The sequence below is a fragment of the Lagenorhynchus albirostris genome, chromosome 2 (genome assembly GCF_949774975.1).
Source record: "Lagenorhynchus albirostris chromosome 2, mLagAlb1.1, whole genome shotgun sequence".
NCBI lineage: Eukaryota > Metazoa > Chordata > Mammalia > Artiodactyla > Delphinidae > Lagenorhynchus > Lagenorhynchus albirostris.
In genome coordinates this window covers 125,991,029-126,008,017 of record NC_083096.1, presented here as the reverse complement: position 1 = coordinate 126,008,017, position 16,989 = coordinate 125,991,029, and the positions used below count along the sequence as shown (strand labels likewise).

At 34.7% G+C, this 16,989-nt stretch overlaps 1 protein-coding gene across 1 annotated transcript in view; it reads left to right on the top strand.

Moving 5' to 3' along the window:
• Nucleotides 1-16,989, top strand: part of LRRC7 (leucine rich repeat containing 7) — a 507,812-nt gene that overhangs the window by 379,968 nt on the left and 110,855 nt on the right. The window contains exons 12-13 of the mRNA XM_060142541.1: nt 14,133-14,262; nt 15,259-15,374. Coding sequence (XP_059998524.1) covers nt 14,133-14,262; nt 15,259-15,374 — 246 coding nt within the window. The remainder of the gene's footprint in view (nt 1-14,132; nt 14,263-15,258; nt 15,375-16,989) is intronic.

Sequence of the window (16,989 nt, the reverse complement as noted above, 5' to 3'; positions counted from 1 at the left end):
TAATATCATAAGAAATACTTAACCATCACTCTTTCATAAGCAAAGTGATTACCCAGACCTTCAATTATACCATTGCCTGTAATTTTCCAGATACTATTAATTTGATGTTTTTGACTGAGTAGCAGCTCTAAATACACTTATGTCTTAGAAAATCAAATCAACTTTTATAAGATCTGCATTATGTATATGTTACCATTACACTGTTAGTAAAATTTGATATTTGTGGAAACTTAATGTATTTTTAGACTTTAAGGAGTTACACATCTGTTTTAGCTTGCATTTTAAAAAGCTGCAAGGTGAAAGGTCATCATTGCCTTTTAAGGACAAAATATATTCCATGTGTTTGATAGGGATTTATTTCTAATTTTATGTTGCCATTAATGTTTGATTTACAGTTCTTTAAGAAACATGTATGGTATTATCAGTGTTGCACTGAAGTTCTTTTGTTTACAACTTGTGTAAAGTGAGAAATCAATAAGCTGTCTTTATTCTAACATTTTGCAAGGCCATTTTACAGGAATCTTGCCCCACATTTCATGTGAAGAATTATATAAATCCATAACTTAACAGATTTGGGTGTACTTGGGGTGGTGGGGAGAAAGCCTAGCTTTTTTAAAAACAAAACAGATTTATTAGCTATAATTGATGTACAATAAACTGCATATATTTAAAGTCTACAATTTGACATTCATATAAAGCCATGAAGGGAAGTGTTAAAGAAATGGACTATATGACTATATTTTATTACAATAAAAAAAGGCAGAATAAAAAAACAGTAGGAAGTATATGCGAAATCTCTACCTTCTGCTCAGTTTTGCCGTGAACCTAAAACGGCTATAAAAATAAAGTCTATTTTAAAAAGAGGAAGAATGACTGACAAACTGTGGTTACTCAGACTTGAGTATTTGGCAGACATTTTGTCAAAAATGAACAAAGTGAGCTTGTCACTTCAAGGAAAACAACTGACAGAATTTGTTGCCAACAGTGAAATTTGAGCTATCAAGTAAAAATTAGAATTTTGGAAAATTTGTATCTGCCACTGTGAGTTTGACAGCTTCCCAATATTTAAAGCCTTTTCTGATAAGACTGGTGTGATATCACTGGTGTAATAATGAATGTGATTTGTTGATATTGCAATATGAAATGTGTCAACATTTGGAAAATCTGTTCAACTCAGTGAAGCAACACTTTCCAAATGACCATTTTGTAGCATGAGCTACAAAATCACACATGAGAAATAGACCCATTCAAAGTGCAAAAAGATTACTTGATTTTAATGTATTGGTATGAAAAGTAAGAAAAGTTCATTGATGTATTTCAGATTCTACATTGCAATTACTGTATCCCCTAAAAAGACTGCCATTTGTTGAGTTTGGGTGCAGTATCAAAGAATAATCACAATTATCCAAAAAGACCATGAAAATACTTTTCCCTTTTCCAACTACCTATCTGTGTGAGTTTGGACTTTTTTATATATAACTTAATCAAAACAATATACCACAATAAATTGAATACAAAGCAGATATGAGAATCCAGTTGCCTTCTATTAAGCTAAACATTGAAGAGATTCACAAAAATAAAAATGTCACTCTTCTCACTAAAGTTTTTTGTTTTGGAAAGTATACTTACTTTTATAAAAATGTGTTACCTACATTAACATGTCATGGGTTTATTATTGTTATTTAAGAATGAATAATAAATAACTATTTTTAAATGCCTCTTTTAATTTATAATATTATAGATACCAATAGGTATAAGCCATATTTTAAAAAGTACTTTAAGATTACCAATGATTTTTAAGAGTGTAAAGAGGTCCTAAAATGAAAAAGTTTGAAGATTTCAGTTCTATAATACATCATGTCTTAGATGGTAAAATTGTGACAGCCATTGTCTAACATGTTCTCACTTCAAGGTAGCACTTGTGGCAAAAAAATAAACTAAATTTCTAAAATTTTATAGTATACCTTAATAAACAATCTGTATGAAGTAAAAATAATAATAATGATATAATGGCTTTGCTTTCTTTAGTGATTTCAGAACTGATAGATCAGAGATTTAGCTCAAGGCTAGAGATAAAATTTGATTAGAATCCTATTTAATGGCACACCAGATCACATGCAGAAAGTGTTCTGTAAGTAGTGAAATAGTCTTTATTTTATTATGAGACATTCTACCTAGAACTCTGTGCACCAAAATGTTCAGATCAGCTGCAGTGACCAAAAATATTCTCATTCTGCACATCGAATGTTTCAATAGGTTAGACTTATCTTTGGTAATTTTTAATAGTCCAACTAGTAAAAATTGCTGAAAGAATTCATTTTTCAACATCTTTCACAGTTGAAATGGATTCCATGACTTTTGTGCCACATGACTTGTAAAATTGGTTATTTTTTTTGTTGAATCTTAAGTTGTGCCTAAGAGTTCCAGCCACACTAATAATTGAATGTGCAATGAAAATAGTAACAAACAACTTTTTGTGTGTGCTCATATTGTGCCAGATACCATGTTTGGTGCTTTACATGTATTCTTATTTAAAGGCCCCATCAACACTATTCAATGTGTATTATTATCTCCCCATCAACAGATGCAGAAACAGAGGCTGAGAGAAGTTATCAGATTTCAAAGCTAAGCTGCTAATTGACCTATGTTGCTTCTGTTTTTTTAATTTAATTTAATTTATTTATTTATTTATTATGCAGCAGGTTCTTATTAGTTATCTATTTTATACATATTAGTGTACACATGTCAATCTCAATCTCCCAATTCATCCCACCACCACCACGCCCCATCCCCGCTTTCCCCCCTTGGTGTCCATACATTTGTTCTCTACATCTGCGTCTCTATTTCTGCCTTGCAAACTGGTTCATGTGTACCATTTTTCTAGATTCCAGATATATGCATTAATATATGGTAGTTGATTTTCTCTTTCTGACTTACTTCACTGTGTATGACAGTCCATCCATGTCTCTACAAATGACCCAATTTCATTCCTTTTTATGGCTGAGTAATGTTCCATTGTATATATGTACCATATCTTCTATCCATTCATCTGTCGATGGGCATTTAGGTTACTTCCATGACCTGGCTATTGTAAATAGTGCTGCAATGAACACTAGGGTGCATGTGTCTTTTTGAATTATGGTTTTCTCAGGGTATATGCCCAGTAGTGGGATTGCTGGGTCCTATGATGCTTCTTAATATGTGTTATAGTTGAGTCACACATTTTGTAATATTAGGTCATTTAAGAGCCCCATTGCTCTAAAGGCAAAAGATCTCCCATAGGAAGAGGAACCATACGCTAAACCTACTCTCTCTTAGCTTCGTAGCTTTGGAGAAAGGCAATAAAATCTCAAAAATTTGAATGGATATTTTAAAAAGTCATTCCATCATAGAGTATGGTCAATGAGAAAGACTGCTGACTAGAATCAGAGAGTCTAAGTAACTATGCAAAGCTGGGTAAATGCCTTCTTTCCTATGGGCCTCAAACTCCTGAGGAATAATGCAAGGAGCACTGGCTTTGGAGTCAAATAGCATGGGTGTGAACCCTGGCTATGCCACTTACTGTGTGAACTTGGACAAATTACTTAAACTCTCAGTGGCTTAGTTTCTTCATTTGTAATTTCCACCTATGTCTAAAATTCTAATTCTTTGATCCAGATGTTTAGTTTATATGATATCAATACCCTAGATGGTAAATTCCAGTAGTCTACTTACTAGACTGCTATAATAACAAGAAAATAAGCATTCTAGATATCTGAATACTAAAAACTGTGCTTCCCCCTATTCCCTAAGCATGGAAGGATACACAAGAAACTGGAAATGTACATGGCTTTGGGGAGGAGAATTTGGGGGCTGGGCAATAGAGTAAATAGGGAGACTTGCTTTTATTGTATACCTTTTGTACTTTTTGAATTTTGTATCATGTAATGTTATTCTCGTCAAAAAATTAAAAACAAAGTGTGTGTGCACACGCACACACACACACACCCTGCATTGGATAAAACCCAAATTTCTTCACACTAATATTCAAGTTTTTCCATATTCTAGTCTAGACTGGTGGTTCTCAACATGTGGTCCCTTGATCAGCAGCATCAGCTTCAACTGGGAACGTGTTGAAGTGCAAATTCTCAGAGACAATCCCAGGTTTACTGAATCAGAAACTCTGGGCATTGGACCAGCAATCTGTGTATTAACAAACCCTTCCAGGTATTCTGACACATGCTAAAGTTTAAGAACCACTAACTGGATTCAGCTTACTTATACACCTATCAGATAACTGTCTTCTCAAACCCTATTCCATTGTGCCTGCATCAGAATTACCTGAGATGCTGGTTTATTTATTACTTTTTTTTTGCGGTACTAGGGTCTCTCACTGTTGTGGCCTCTCCTGTTGTGGAGCACAGGCTCCGGACGCACAGGCTCAGCGGCCATGGCTCATGGGTCCAGCCGCTCCGTGGCATGTGGGATCTTCCCGGACTGGGGCACGAACCCGTGTCCCCTGCATTGGCAGGCGGACTCTCAACCACTGCACCACCAGGGAAGCCCGAGATGCTGGTTTAAAACGAAGCTCCCTGAGAGAAGCTTACCACAGCAGTTGGTTGCTTTGGCTTTGGAGCCAGACCTTCTGGGTCTGAAACCTGGCTCTTTGATGTGCTATTGGGTAGAGCCTTAGATTCCTCCTCAGTAAAATGGAAATCATAGTAATAATGCCTACCTCATAAGAATGTTGTGAGGATTAAATGTGTTAATACATGGAAAGTGCTCACACATTTAATAAATGTTTTATAAAAATGAAGTCCAATAAGGTAAAGAGTTATTGACTTAAATCAGATTGGGGGTATTTGGATTCAAAAATATGCTTACTTGTTTTTACAACTTAATTCTTTTCCCTCTGTCTACCCAGACCACTGCAGCTTCCTCCTTTAAATTAAAAGCTCAGTACACCTACTAACTAAACCAGCATTTCCTAAGTTATATTCCTCAAAATAATCATTACTTGAGATTTTAATAGGTATGACATAAAGATAAGTTTCGTGGACAGATAAGTTTTGTGAACTCTTTATACAAGTTAGGGAACACTCTAGCGTTATATTTTTCCATTTCTTATATGTCTCTTATTTATCTTTTTTTAACATCTTTATTGGAGTATAATTGCTTTACAATGTTGTGTTAGTTTCTGCTGTATAACAAATTGAATCAGCTATACATATACATATATGCCCATATCCCCTCCCTCTTGCATCTCCCTCCTACTCTCCCTATCCCACCCCTCTAGGTGGTCAAAAAGCACTGAGCTGATCTCCCCGTGCTATGTGGCTGCTTCCCACTAGCTATCTATTTTACGTTTCATAGTGTATATATGTCCATGCCACTATCTCACTTCGTCCCAGCTTACCCTTCCCCCTCCCTGTGTCCTCAAGTCCATTCTCTACGTCTGTGTCTTTATTCCTGTCCTGCCCCTAGGTTGTTCAGAACCATTTATTTTATTTTTTAGATTCCATATATGTGTGTTAGCATACGGTATTTGTTTTTCTCTTTCTGACTTACTTCATTCTGTATGATAAACTCTAGGTCCATCCACCTCACTACAAATAACTCAATTTCATTTCTTTTTATGGCTGAGTAATATTCCATTGTATGTATGTGCCACATCTTCTTTATCCATTCATCTGTCAATGGGCACTTAGGTTGTTTCCATCTCCGGGCTATTGTAAATAGAGCTGCAATGAACATTTTGGTACATGACTCTTTTTGAATTATGGTTTTCTCTGGGTATATGCCCAGTAGTGGGATTGCTGGGTCATATGGCAGTTCTATTTGTAGTTTTTTAAGGAACCTCCATACTGTTCTCCATAGTGGCTGTATCAATTTACATTCCCACCAATAAGTCTCTTATTTATCTTTTGTATCATCATTTACCTTTAAATTATAATGTCATGCCCTCCCAACTAGTATATGGGCTCCTTAAAGGTTGGTATCATGTCTTGAACATGTTTAATCTCTTCATCGTACCTAGGCAGTATGGCACAGGGGAATATTTGCAAGCCTTGGAACTAGACTGGCTTCTCCACTCATTAACTAATTGACCTTGGACACATCATTTCACATCTCAGAGCTGTAGTTTTCTCATCTGTAAAATGGAAATAGTAATACATCTCTGAGATTATTGTGAGACTTAGTGTTAGATAGCCTTCAATAAATTATAATAGTCATCAATAATAATAAGCAAAAAAACATTTATTTATTGATCCTTGCTTATGTTCATCTGTGTAAGGGTTAGTAATATAACATGAATGAAAGATCCAGTACTTAACAAGAAAAATGTTTTATACTTATTTACAAATATGATAATAATGTATTGTCTTATTCTGCTCAGGCTGCCATAACAAAGTAGCATAGACTGGGTGACTAAAACAGCAGAAGTTTATTTCTCAGAGTTCTAGAAGCTGGGAAGTCCAAGATCAATGTGCTAGTAAGGTAGCATACATTGAATCCTCACTGATACTCTACATATCAGGCATTATCAACCAATTTTATAGATTAAAAAACAGGGATTAATAAGTAGATAAAGTTCACTCAGATATTAAGTGGCCACACTAGAATTGGAACCCAAGCCTGTCTGAACATTTTCCGCGGAATTACATTACTTCTGTTAAGAGTTAAAAGTGAACTAAGAAAATGAAGCCCAAAGTCATTTATTTTTATGTTTATTAGCATCTACATTAATAGAATATTTAATGGTATCTAATGGTTTCTAATGGTCATAAATGATGTTAAAGTTTAATCATAGATTATCTATGTAGTATATTCACAATCCCTCTTCCCCATTAGCTAGGTAATTGAGGGTTAATGATACAGTAATATGTTCTCATCCAAGACTGATTCATGGAGACCAAACTAAAGTAGAGAAAAATGTGGAGAATGTTTTTAGAAAATTAAGTCAATATTGTTGCTGTTGTTTAATGTCAAGCATTACTACCTTGAGTAGTGTTGCTTGTACTGATATGTGATCTAAGGTAAAACCTTACCGAACACAACTCTTATAATATTTATACGTGAATTTTAGCCATCATTGACATATCTTGTGTGTGTGTGTGTGTGTGTGTGTGTGTGTGTGTTTAATATCTTTATTGGAGTATAATTCATTTACAGTTTTGTGTCTGCTGTATAACAAATTGAATCAGCTATACGTATACATATATATCACCATATCCCCACCCTCTTGCATCTCCCTCCCACCCTCCATACCCCACCCCTCTAGGTGTTCACAAAGCACGGAGCTGATCTCCCTGTGCTATGCAGCTGCTTCCCACTAGCTATCTATTTTACATTTGGTAGTGTGTATATGTCCATGCCACTCTCTCACATTGTCCCAGCTTACCCTGCCCCCTCCCCATGTCCTCAAGCCCATTCTCTATGCCTGCATCTTTATTCCTGTCCTGCCCCTGAGTTATTCAGAACCATTTTTTTTTTTTAGATTCCATATATGTGTGTTAGCATACGGTATTTGTTTTTCTCTTTCTGACTTACTTCATTCTGTATGATAGAATCTAGGTCCATCCACCTTACTACAAATAACTCAATTTCATTTCTTTTTATGGCTGAGTAATATTCCATTGTATATGCATGCCACATCTTCTTTATCCATTCATCTGTCAATGGACACTTAGGTTGCTTCCATGTCCTGGCTATTGTAAATAGTGCTGCAATGAACATTGTGGTACATGTGTCTTTTTGAATTATTTTCTCTGGGTATATGCCCAGTAGTGGGATTGCTGGGTCATATGGTAGTTCTAATTTTAAGTTTTTAAAGGAACCTCCATACTGTTCTCCATAGTGGCTGTATCAATTTACATTCCCATCAACAGTGCAAGAGGGTTCCCTTTTCTCCACACCCTCTCCAGCATTTATTGTTTCTAGATTTTTTGATGACGGCTATTCTGACTGGTGTGAAGTGATACCTCATTGTAGTTTTGATTTGCATTTCTCTAATGATTAGTGATGTTGAGCATCCTTTCATGTGTTTGTTGGCAATCTGTATATCTTCTTTGGAGAAATGTCGATTTAGGTCTTCCACCCATTTTTGGATTGGGCTGTTTGGTTTTTTGATATTGAGTTGCATGAGCTGCTTGTATATTTTGGAGATTAATCCTTTGTCAGTTGCTTCGCTTGCAAATATTTTCTCCCATTCTGAAGGTGGTCTTTTCATCTTGTTTATGGTTTCCTTTGCTGTGCAAAAGCTTTGAAGTTTCATTAGGTCCCATTTGTTTATTTTGTTTTTTTTTTTCCATTTCTCTAGGAGGTGGGTCAAAAAGGATCTTGCTGTGATTTATGTCATAGAGTGTTCTGCCTATGTTTTCCTCTAAGAGTTTGATAGTGTCTGGCCTTACACTTAGGTCTTTAATCAATTTTGAGTTTATTTTCATGTGTGGTGTTAGGGAGTGTTCTAATTTCATTCTTTTACATGTAGCTGTCCAGTTTTCCCAGCACCACTTATTGAAGAGGCTGTCTTTTCTCCATTGTATATTCTTGCCTCCTTTATCAAAGACAAGGTGACCATATGTGCATGTTTTATCTCTGGGCTTTCTATCCTGTTCCATTGATCTATATTTCTGTTTTTGTGCCAGTACCATACTGTCTTGATTACTGTAGCTTTGTAGTATAGTCTGAAGTCCAGGAGCTTGATTCCTCCAGCTCTGTTTTTCTTTCTCAAGATTGCTTTGGCTATTTGGGGTCTTTTGTCTTTCCATACAAACTGAGAATTTTTTTTTTCTAGTTCTGTGAAAAATGCCATTGGTAGTTTGATAGGGATTTCATTGATTCTGTAGATTGCTTTGGATAGTATAGTCATTTTCACAATGTTGAATCTTCCAATCCAAGAACATGGTATATCTCTCCATCTGTGTGTGTATGTGTTTTAATGTTACTCTTGCCATATTTGCAAGTACTTTATTTAAAAATGTGTGGTCCCAGGACCAGGAGCTTCTACATCACCCACTAGCTTGTTTAAAATACAGAATCTGGGCCCAACCCCAAATCACTGAATCTGAATCTGCATTTTAGCGAGTCCTGCTGGTGATTCATATGCACGCTAAAGTTTGGGAAGCACTGCTTTGAAGTACTTTATACTTCCTTTGCAGCTAGTTTTCACTTTTAATGTGTACTATTATAGACTATAGAGAAAACTTCTAAAAAAGGTAGCTTTTGGTCTATCCTTTTTTTTGTACAAAGGGTAATGTGGTTTCATATGTACAGCAGGATGATTCCATATTTGTATGTATTGAAAAATGATCACCACAATAAATCTAGTTAACATTTTTCACCATACATAGTTACCTTTTTCTTGTGATGAGAACTTTTAAGATCTACTCTCTTAGCAACTTTCAAGTACAGTATTGTTAACTATACGATGCTGTACATTACATCCCCATGACTTATTTATTTTATAACAGGGAGTTGATCCCTTTTAGTCACCTTCACCCATTTTTTTCTAACCCCTATCCCCTACTCCTGGCAACCACCAAACTGTTCACTGTATATATGAGCTTGGTTGTGGGTTTTTTTTTTACTTTTTTGTATTTTTGTTTTTAGATTCCACATATAAGTGAAATTGTGTGGTGTTTGTCTTTCTCTGTCGGATTTATTTCACTTATTTTGGTCTATCTTTTGAATGCCAGTGATAATTTGAGTAAATGTGGTACAACTGTATTCATATAGGATCCTGTATTAAAATACCGTAGGTGATTTATAACAAGATAACCATCAATAAAGTCAGCTGGAATGTTAGATTTTGAGTTTGAATCCTTTGAATTCAGAGATCATTGAAGAATGTGTGTTTTGCACATAATAGATTTTCTTTGTAACCCAAAACTGTAAAATGCTTTCAGGCTATAAATTATTAATTCAGTATAGCCCATGATGCAGTAAAAATGTTGTCTTTTTATTGTAGGAAGTCCTCACTTTGCACAGTAGTGGGGACTATGAAAACAACCATGCACACTGAAACTATGCAAAATAGTCTTAAGAATCAATGGAGGAAATTATGATTGTTCTGACGAAAGATCTTTAAACCTTTTCAAACATTAAATACTGTTGCTGTTGGTTATAAATGTATAGAGAAATGGAAAAATAATAAATCAACATGGATTTAATACACAGTCATTGTAAACATTAGGAACATCAAGAATTAAAGTGTTTTTTTTTAAAAAAAAAGCTTAAAATTAGTTTGAACAGTGCTTGACTTCTTTTCATTGTGTAAGTTGTAATTCAGAGTGAACATCTTTTCTATGAGTCAGTGAATTGTAATCTTCCTTTTAAGCTTGGATCAGCTTCCAAACTTTTATCCTTTGTGCTTTCAATATCATGAAATATCTCTGAGAGTTCCTTTAATGTAAAGTTTATTGCCAGGGTCACTTCCTCTGAGACATCTTCATCCTTTCATTACAACCACTTTCCTCATTGATGTCAACAAGTTTTCCTTCACTAAGTTCCTCTGGCAGCAGATCTACAGGCTCTCAAATAGTGGCAGGCAGCATTCCCACAGTCAGCTGTTTCTTCTATAATTCCATGTATGTTCAGTTCAAATCCTGCCAAGTTATTTGCACAGTATGCTAAAAGTTTCTGCTACAATGCATGAGTATTACTTGCTGTTATTTCCTGCCATGATGTCTGAATATTTTCAATTGAATGCTTTATGTCATATTTCTTCCAAAACTCAGCTAAAGAAACTGTATGATCTCCAGTTGTAGCATCAATAGCCTCTTCAGAAGTCTGTGTAAGATAACAGGCCTTCAAAGTTGAAATAACTCCTTGGTCCACTGGTTGGATTAATGAAGTTGTTCTTGGTGATAAAAAGCAAATTTTCACATTTTCATCCAAATCTCCAAGAGAAATAAGATGACGAAGAGCATTATCCAACAGGAGTAGTGTTTTAAATGTTAAATTATGGTGCCTATAGTATCTCTCTATAGCCGATTGACAAGAAGGCAACATAACTACAAGACTTACTGTCCGTGTGTGAACTGAATAGTGGATGTGCAGAGGCTGATCACTGACAGACTCAAAAAAGTAATATGACTAGTCACTGATCATGATGTACATCTGTTATTTACACAGCGATTTGTGGACTGAAGGGTTAGCAGCAAAGTTTGTACTTTATGCAGTTACTCACAGTTAATATACTGAGGTAATTGAAATTTGAGCCATGTTGTTGGGGGACTAATGCTATTTAAGGAAATCATGATAGCTGAAATCTGTGCAAAGTAAGGAGTGCCTTACTATGATTCAAGACTAACTTCAAAAATGTTTTCATAAAAGAAAGAAACCTTAATTGTATTATTTAATTGTTTAATTCTTTGCCTTCTACCTCTGAGCATACATCTGAAGTTTTACTTTTGTAACATCTTTGTTGGAGTATAATTGCTTTACAATCGTGTGTTAGTTTCTGCTTTATAACAAAGTGAATCAGTTATACATATACATATGTCCCCATATCTCTTCCCTCTTGTGTCTCCCTCCCTCCCACCCTCCCTATCCCACCCCTCTAGGTGGTCACAAAGCACCGAGCTGATCTCCCTGTGCTATGCAGCTGCTTCCCACTAGCTATCAGTTTTACATTTGGTAGTGTATATATGTACATGCCACTGTCTCACTAGTTTTTATTTTTAAAACTCACTCGTACCTTCATGACCACTTGCTGAGTACATGACCACAAACCATAGATAGAAACCTCTTTCATTCAATTCTAACAAATTTTCTTAGTGTATTATATGTGTATGACACTGTGCTAGACTTTTTTTAAGAAACAAATAATCTGTTACTGGGTTTTCCACATACATTGATTTCTGCCACCACCAATGCATACATACAGAGTCACACAGCCATGTATGTCTGGTACCCATTGACATGACCACCCCTGAATGTGCGGGCCTCAAAGGATTTAGAAATTAATTTCTCAGGGTTCACTAATAAAAAGAGAAAATATTTCCTGAGTGTGTATTTTATGGCAGGTATTGTGCTAAGTTCTTTACTTACAGTATTTCATGAACTACTCAGAGAAACTGCATGAGGCAGGAATTACTAGTATCGTCACTGCAAATACAAAGAAACTAAGGCCTGTGGAAAAGTAATATGACTTGTCTATGCAAAAGGAAAAGCATTTGCCTAAGAGCTATTATTCACAGCTGAATACTGTGTCTCACCACTTCTGGGTTTTAACCACTTGAAGCTGTTAAGGACCATAAATCATGAGTTACCCTGATCAGGGTCAGACTGAACTTGACTGAATTAGATTCTTCCCTGACCCATGAATGACGGGACTTGATTTACCTACTTGTACACAGACTTGTGAACTTATTCCAATCTCTCCATAATGCAAATTTTTCATCTTTAATGAGCATGATCATCATGACCTCCTGTCACCACCCCCTTTTGGCACTGACTTTTCCCCCGCAGTGCAGTGCTAAGTGAATTTCTTCTGAGTGTGAACAGGGAGTGTTCCCTTTCCTGGCAGTAAATAAAATCAGCTTTGATTTTTGAGCTCTGATCCTTGTTTTATTTTTTTTATTTATTATTATTATTATTTTTTTTTTTTTTTGCGGTACGCGGGCCTCTCCCATTGCGGAGCACAGTCTCCGGACGCGCAGGCTCAGCGGCCATGGCTCACGGGCCCAGCCGCTCCGCGGCATGTGGGATCTTCCCGGACCGGGGCACAAACCCATGTCCCCTGCATCGGCAGACGGACTCTCAACCACTGCGCCACCAGGGAAGCCCCTTGTTTTATTTTTTGATACCCAAGATAATATGTCTAATAAGTGACAAGACTGGGACACAAATCCATTCTAACTTAAAACCCAAATGCTTAATTTCTGTGTTCACTTGTTAACTAAATTATGGGAAAAAATTGTATTCAAGCCAGCTAGTTCCAAGATATAAAAAAGGGAAGTTGATTCTACAATATTACTCCAGCTAATTCTAATTCAGTCTTCCCTTTACAATGGTGAGATCATCATCCTTGAGGGTTCCTTCCTATTACAGTAAAACAATGATATGAATGGTAATAGCAGTGTAATAATATTAACATCAATGACAGCTTAAATATAGCTAGCGCTTACTCTGTGCCAGGCACTCTTTCTTTCCCAGCTATCTCAAGCCAGACAATAAAATGTCTTGTTCCCTTGTGATAGCTTGAAAGTGTACGCATACAATTCCTTTCTGTAGATTTGGGGTAAAGCAGGCTAAGTTTGGAGTGGTGGAGATTGTGGCAAACTGGAGAGCTGTGCTCATTTGAAGACAGCAGCCATTACTCTGTTTCCATTATTGTCATGCAAGAATAAAGGCCCAGTATTTGCAGATCTTCTTCTTTTTCAAAAGGCACCAAAAGTCTGGGTCATTATGTAGAGTTTACCACTTTTTAAAATACTATGTAAACCAACCAAAACACATCTGCAGGCTGAAATGAGCCCTGTCCATAGCCTCTGCTACTGATGCACAGCCTGAGAGGCAAGAAAATAGAGTGGAGCCATATTGTCTGCATTTAGGCACTAGTTTTCCTACTTTGTGTGGCCTTGGACAAGTTACTTAGCCTCTTTATGCCTCAATTTCCTTATGTGTAAAATGGGTTTAAAATAATAGATATCTGCTAGAGTTATTTTAAAGAAAAGAGTAGTTATTTTTATCTCTAAAATGCTTAGTAAAATACCTAGCATTTAATCAGTGTTTTTGTTGTTAATATTTTGCCCCCCTTATCTTCCCTTTCTTGGACCTGCCCTCTATACCCTTCTACCTGCCCATGCCAGTTATATGCACTCATTCCAAGGATATACATTATGAGCCTCTGACTATATGTGACACCTAAGTTGTATAAAAACAAACAAAACTTTTTGTCATTCTCAATGGCTCATTTAAATGACAGGTGAATTAAGAAAGGAGAAAAATGAACTACATTTATTTCAGCAAATTGAACCACTTATTAAATGGTATTGAACATTTGGTTGAACAGATAAATTAACTTATATAATATTACGTAGTCACTAGCTAAATAATTTGGTTGGTGAATTTGAATATATGGCTTTTCCAAAACTTTTGTGCCACATGACCTTTTAAAATGTCTAACTAATGTATTTAATTTTCAGTTTATCTTTATTAGAAGAATTTGACTGTAGCTGTAATGAACTGGAGTCACTACCTTCTACTATTGGCTACCTTCACAGTCTTCGAACGTTAGCAGTCGATGAGAATTTCCTTCCAGAATTACCCAGAGAAGTGAGGAATAAACTTGTTTCTATTAATTTCTTTTAATGAATCTGTTTGGGGATTAAATCTTAACAGGTTCAGTAGCAGTGTAGCTTACAAGTTGAGCTGTGAATGTATACAGGAATTATTTATTTGTTAATCATTCTTTTTTAAATGGCAAGTTATAAGTTCTTATATTTGACCCAGGAAATACATTTGATTTAAACACTGCTTGCCAAAAATAGTAATAAAATATTATAAATTAGTTCATGCTAAGGAATACAATTTTAACTAATCCAACTTATATATTTTGCTTTTAAAAACAATAAATAAATTTTGAGATAACTATACTTCCAGTTCTAAGTGAAAGTTTTTAATATAAATAAGTTGTTTAAAGTATCATGTTGCATAATTGTTTTAACTTCAGGATCCACCAAAATGGTCCATTAGCATTCATCTCTAAATGAGACTTCCATGTATTCATGTCAAGAAAAAACTGTGAAGTATATTTTCAACTTAACATTTTCTATTAAATGCTTTCATAATACAGGAACAGTAATTCATATATCATTATTTAGAGACAAAAGTTACGAATAAAAATAAAAATACCATTGTAACATTAAATAAAACTAACTTTTCAAAGGAAATATCAACAATATTTCATTTTTGAGTATATATGATCTATTATAAACATAGCTTATTAGTACTTACTCGGTAGACAAAAACAATGTGATTTATGAAAACAATGAAGCTAACAAGTATTCTAATCATAAAATTAAAAAGAAAATTTTTCCTTCATAATATGTAAAAAAATGTGAGATACACAGTCTTAATATCTAAAGGAATATATGTATTATAGACATATTTTAGAGAGATTATAAAAAATAAAACAATACACATATTGATAATCTTTAAAGTGATAAAGAAATTTGTAAATTAATTAAATTACTTTATAAATTATAAATGTTAGTATAAAAATAGTTTACACTGTGATTCTTTACTTTTTTTTTCTTTTGTTACCCATAGATTGGAAGCTGTAAGAATGTAACAGTTATGTCTCTACGCTCCAATAAACTGGAATTTCTTCCTGAAGAGATTGGACAGATGCAGAAACTAAGAGTCTTAAATTTGAGTGACAACAGGTATTTCTGCAATATTTCACAATCACATATTAGTTATTTTCTAAAAGCAAATTATTGTTTCTTATCAATAATTTTGAAAAATTTTTCTGTATCTTATAAAGTATATGGAATGCAAATATTTATATAAGTATGCAAATATCCATTTAGAAAATGGCAGAAGCTAAATGGTTTTTAAACTGATATTTCAAACTTTTATTGTTTGATTATATAGAAACATATATTGTATATTAAAATTATGTAAAAGTTATACACCCAAATTTATGTACCAAAACCCTCCCATATGCAGAAAGCATAATATTATGAAAACATGGAAAAATAATTGTAGTGAAAGTCTACAAAATTTATTAATAAAAATATGTCCACAGTTATGTATGTATGCATACATATATGTTTTCATGTATATATTTATGTCTCCAGTAAATTAACTGAGCTATGTATATACTGTCCACACCACCAGAACACTGGTGAGAATATTGCCAAGAAGCTAGTACTCAAAAGTCATGAGGTTTGCACATTATAGTAAAGACAACCAAATGGCTATTTAATCATGTTCTGAAAAGGATGAACAAAGAAAGGATAGGTCCTCTTCTTGTGACAAAGTTGTTATATTGGTGAATGGGTGAAAATGCTGTTCATCTTTATTTCTACCACAGTCGTCCTCAAATAGGAAAGGATAAAATCAATACTGACTAAAAATAACTTCTAAGAAGATAAAGTGATTGTGGATTAGAATAGACTACTTGAACTCTTTGTTTTCATTAAGTTTCAGTCAGATAAATGATAATATGAGACTGCAACAAAACTAACAAAGGTTAGCTTTTATGGAATCACAGAGAATGTTCAGATTCTAAGGTTTCACTAAGTGTGGGAGTTGTCATTTGTTTGTTGGTTTGTCTAAGAAAAAACTACTAATGTGAATTTCAAAAACCATTCACTTAGTAGCTTAAAATATTCCATGTAAGAAATAAAATCTTTTTTTAAAGGCTTTGGAATTTTTTTTTTTTAAATCAAGGTGACATGGAAGCTTCATAGCTTGGTGCATCAAGAGTAATTCATGTCAAATCAACCCCATTTCTTGTTTTGACTCTTAACCTACAAGATAATGAAGGAAATGCATTAAATGTTGTGCCCAACTTTCAGTAAGACATTTTTCAGAATTTTCTAATTATATTCTTGTGAATAAGGTTAGAAACATGGTTGTAGAGATACCATAGGAAGATGGATTCCAGTGGATTCAATTACAGTCCCCAGTGGAACCAAGCTCCATTATTGTCAACCTGGAGGGAGGGTTTTCATGGTGAGCTGGAAGTCTCTCCTAAATACTTGGTCTGCTCAAATTTTATACATTAATACTTTACATGATGATATGGAAAATATGCTTATAAAATATTTTTAAATGACCCATAGTTAGGACTCCTAATGGAGTTATTTATCCAACAAATATAGCACATGTGAGTATGCACCATAGGACAACACATTGCTAAATGCCAATGCAAAAGATTTTAATAAGACATTGAGAATCTCATAATAGTAGGAGTTTAAAATACTTCATCTGGCCAGAAATATAAGCTAGTTTGTCTTCTAATACAGTGATTGGAACATAGTATAGAGCCAA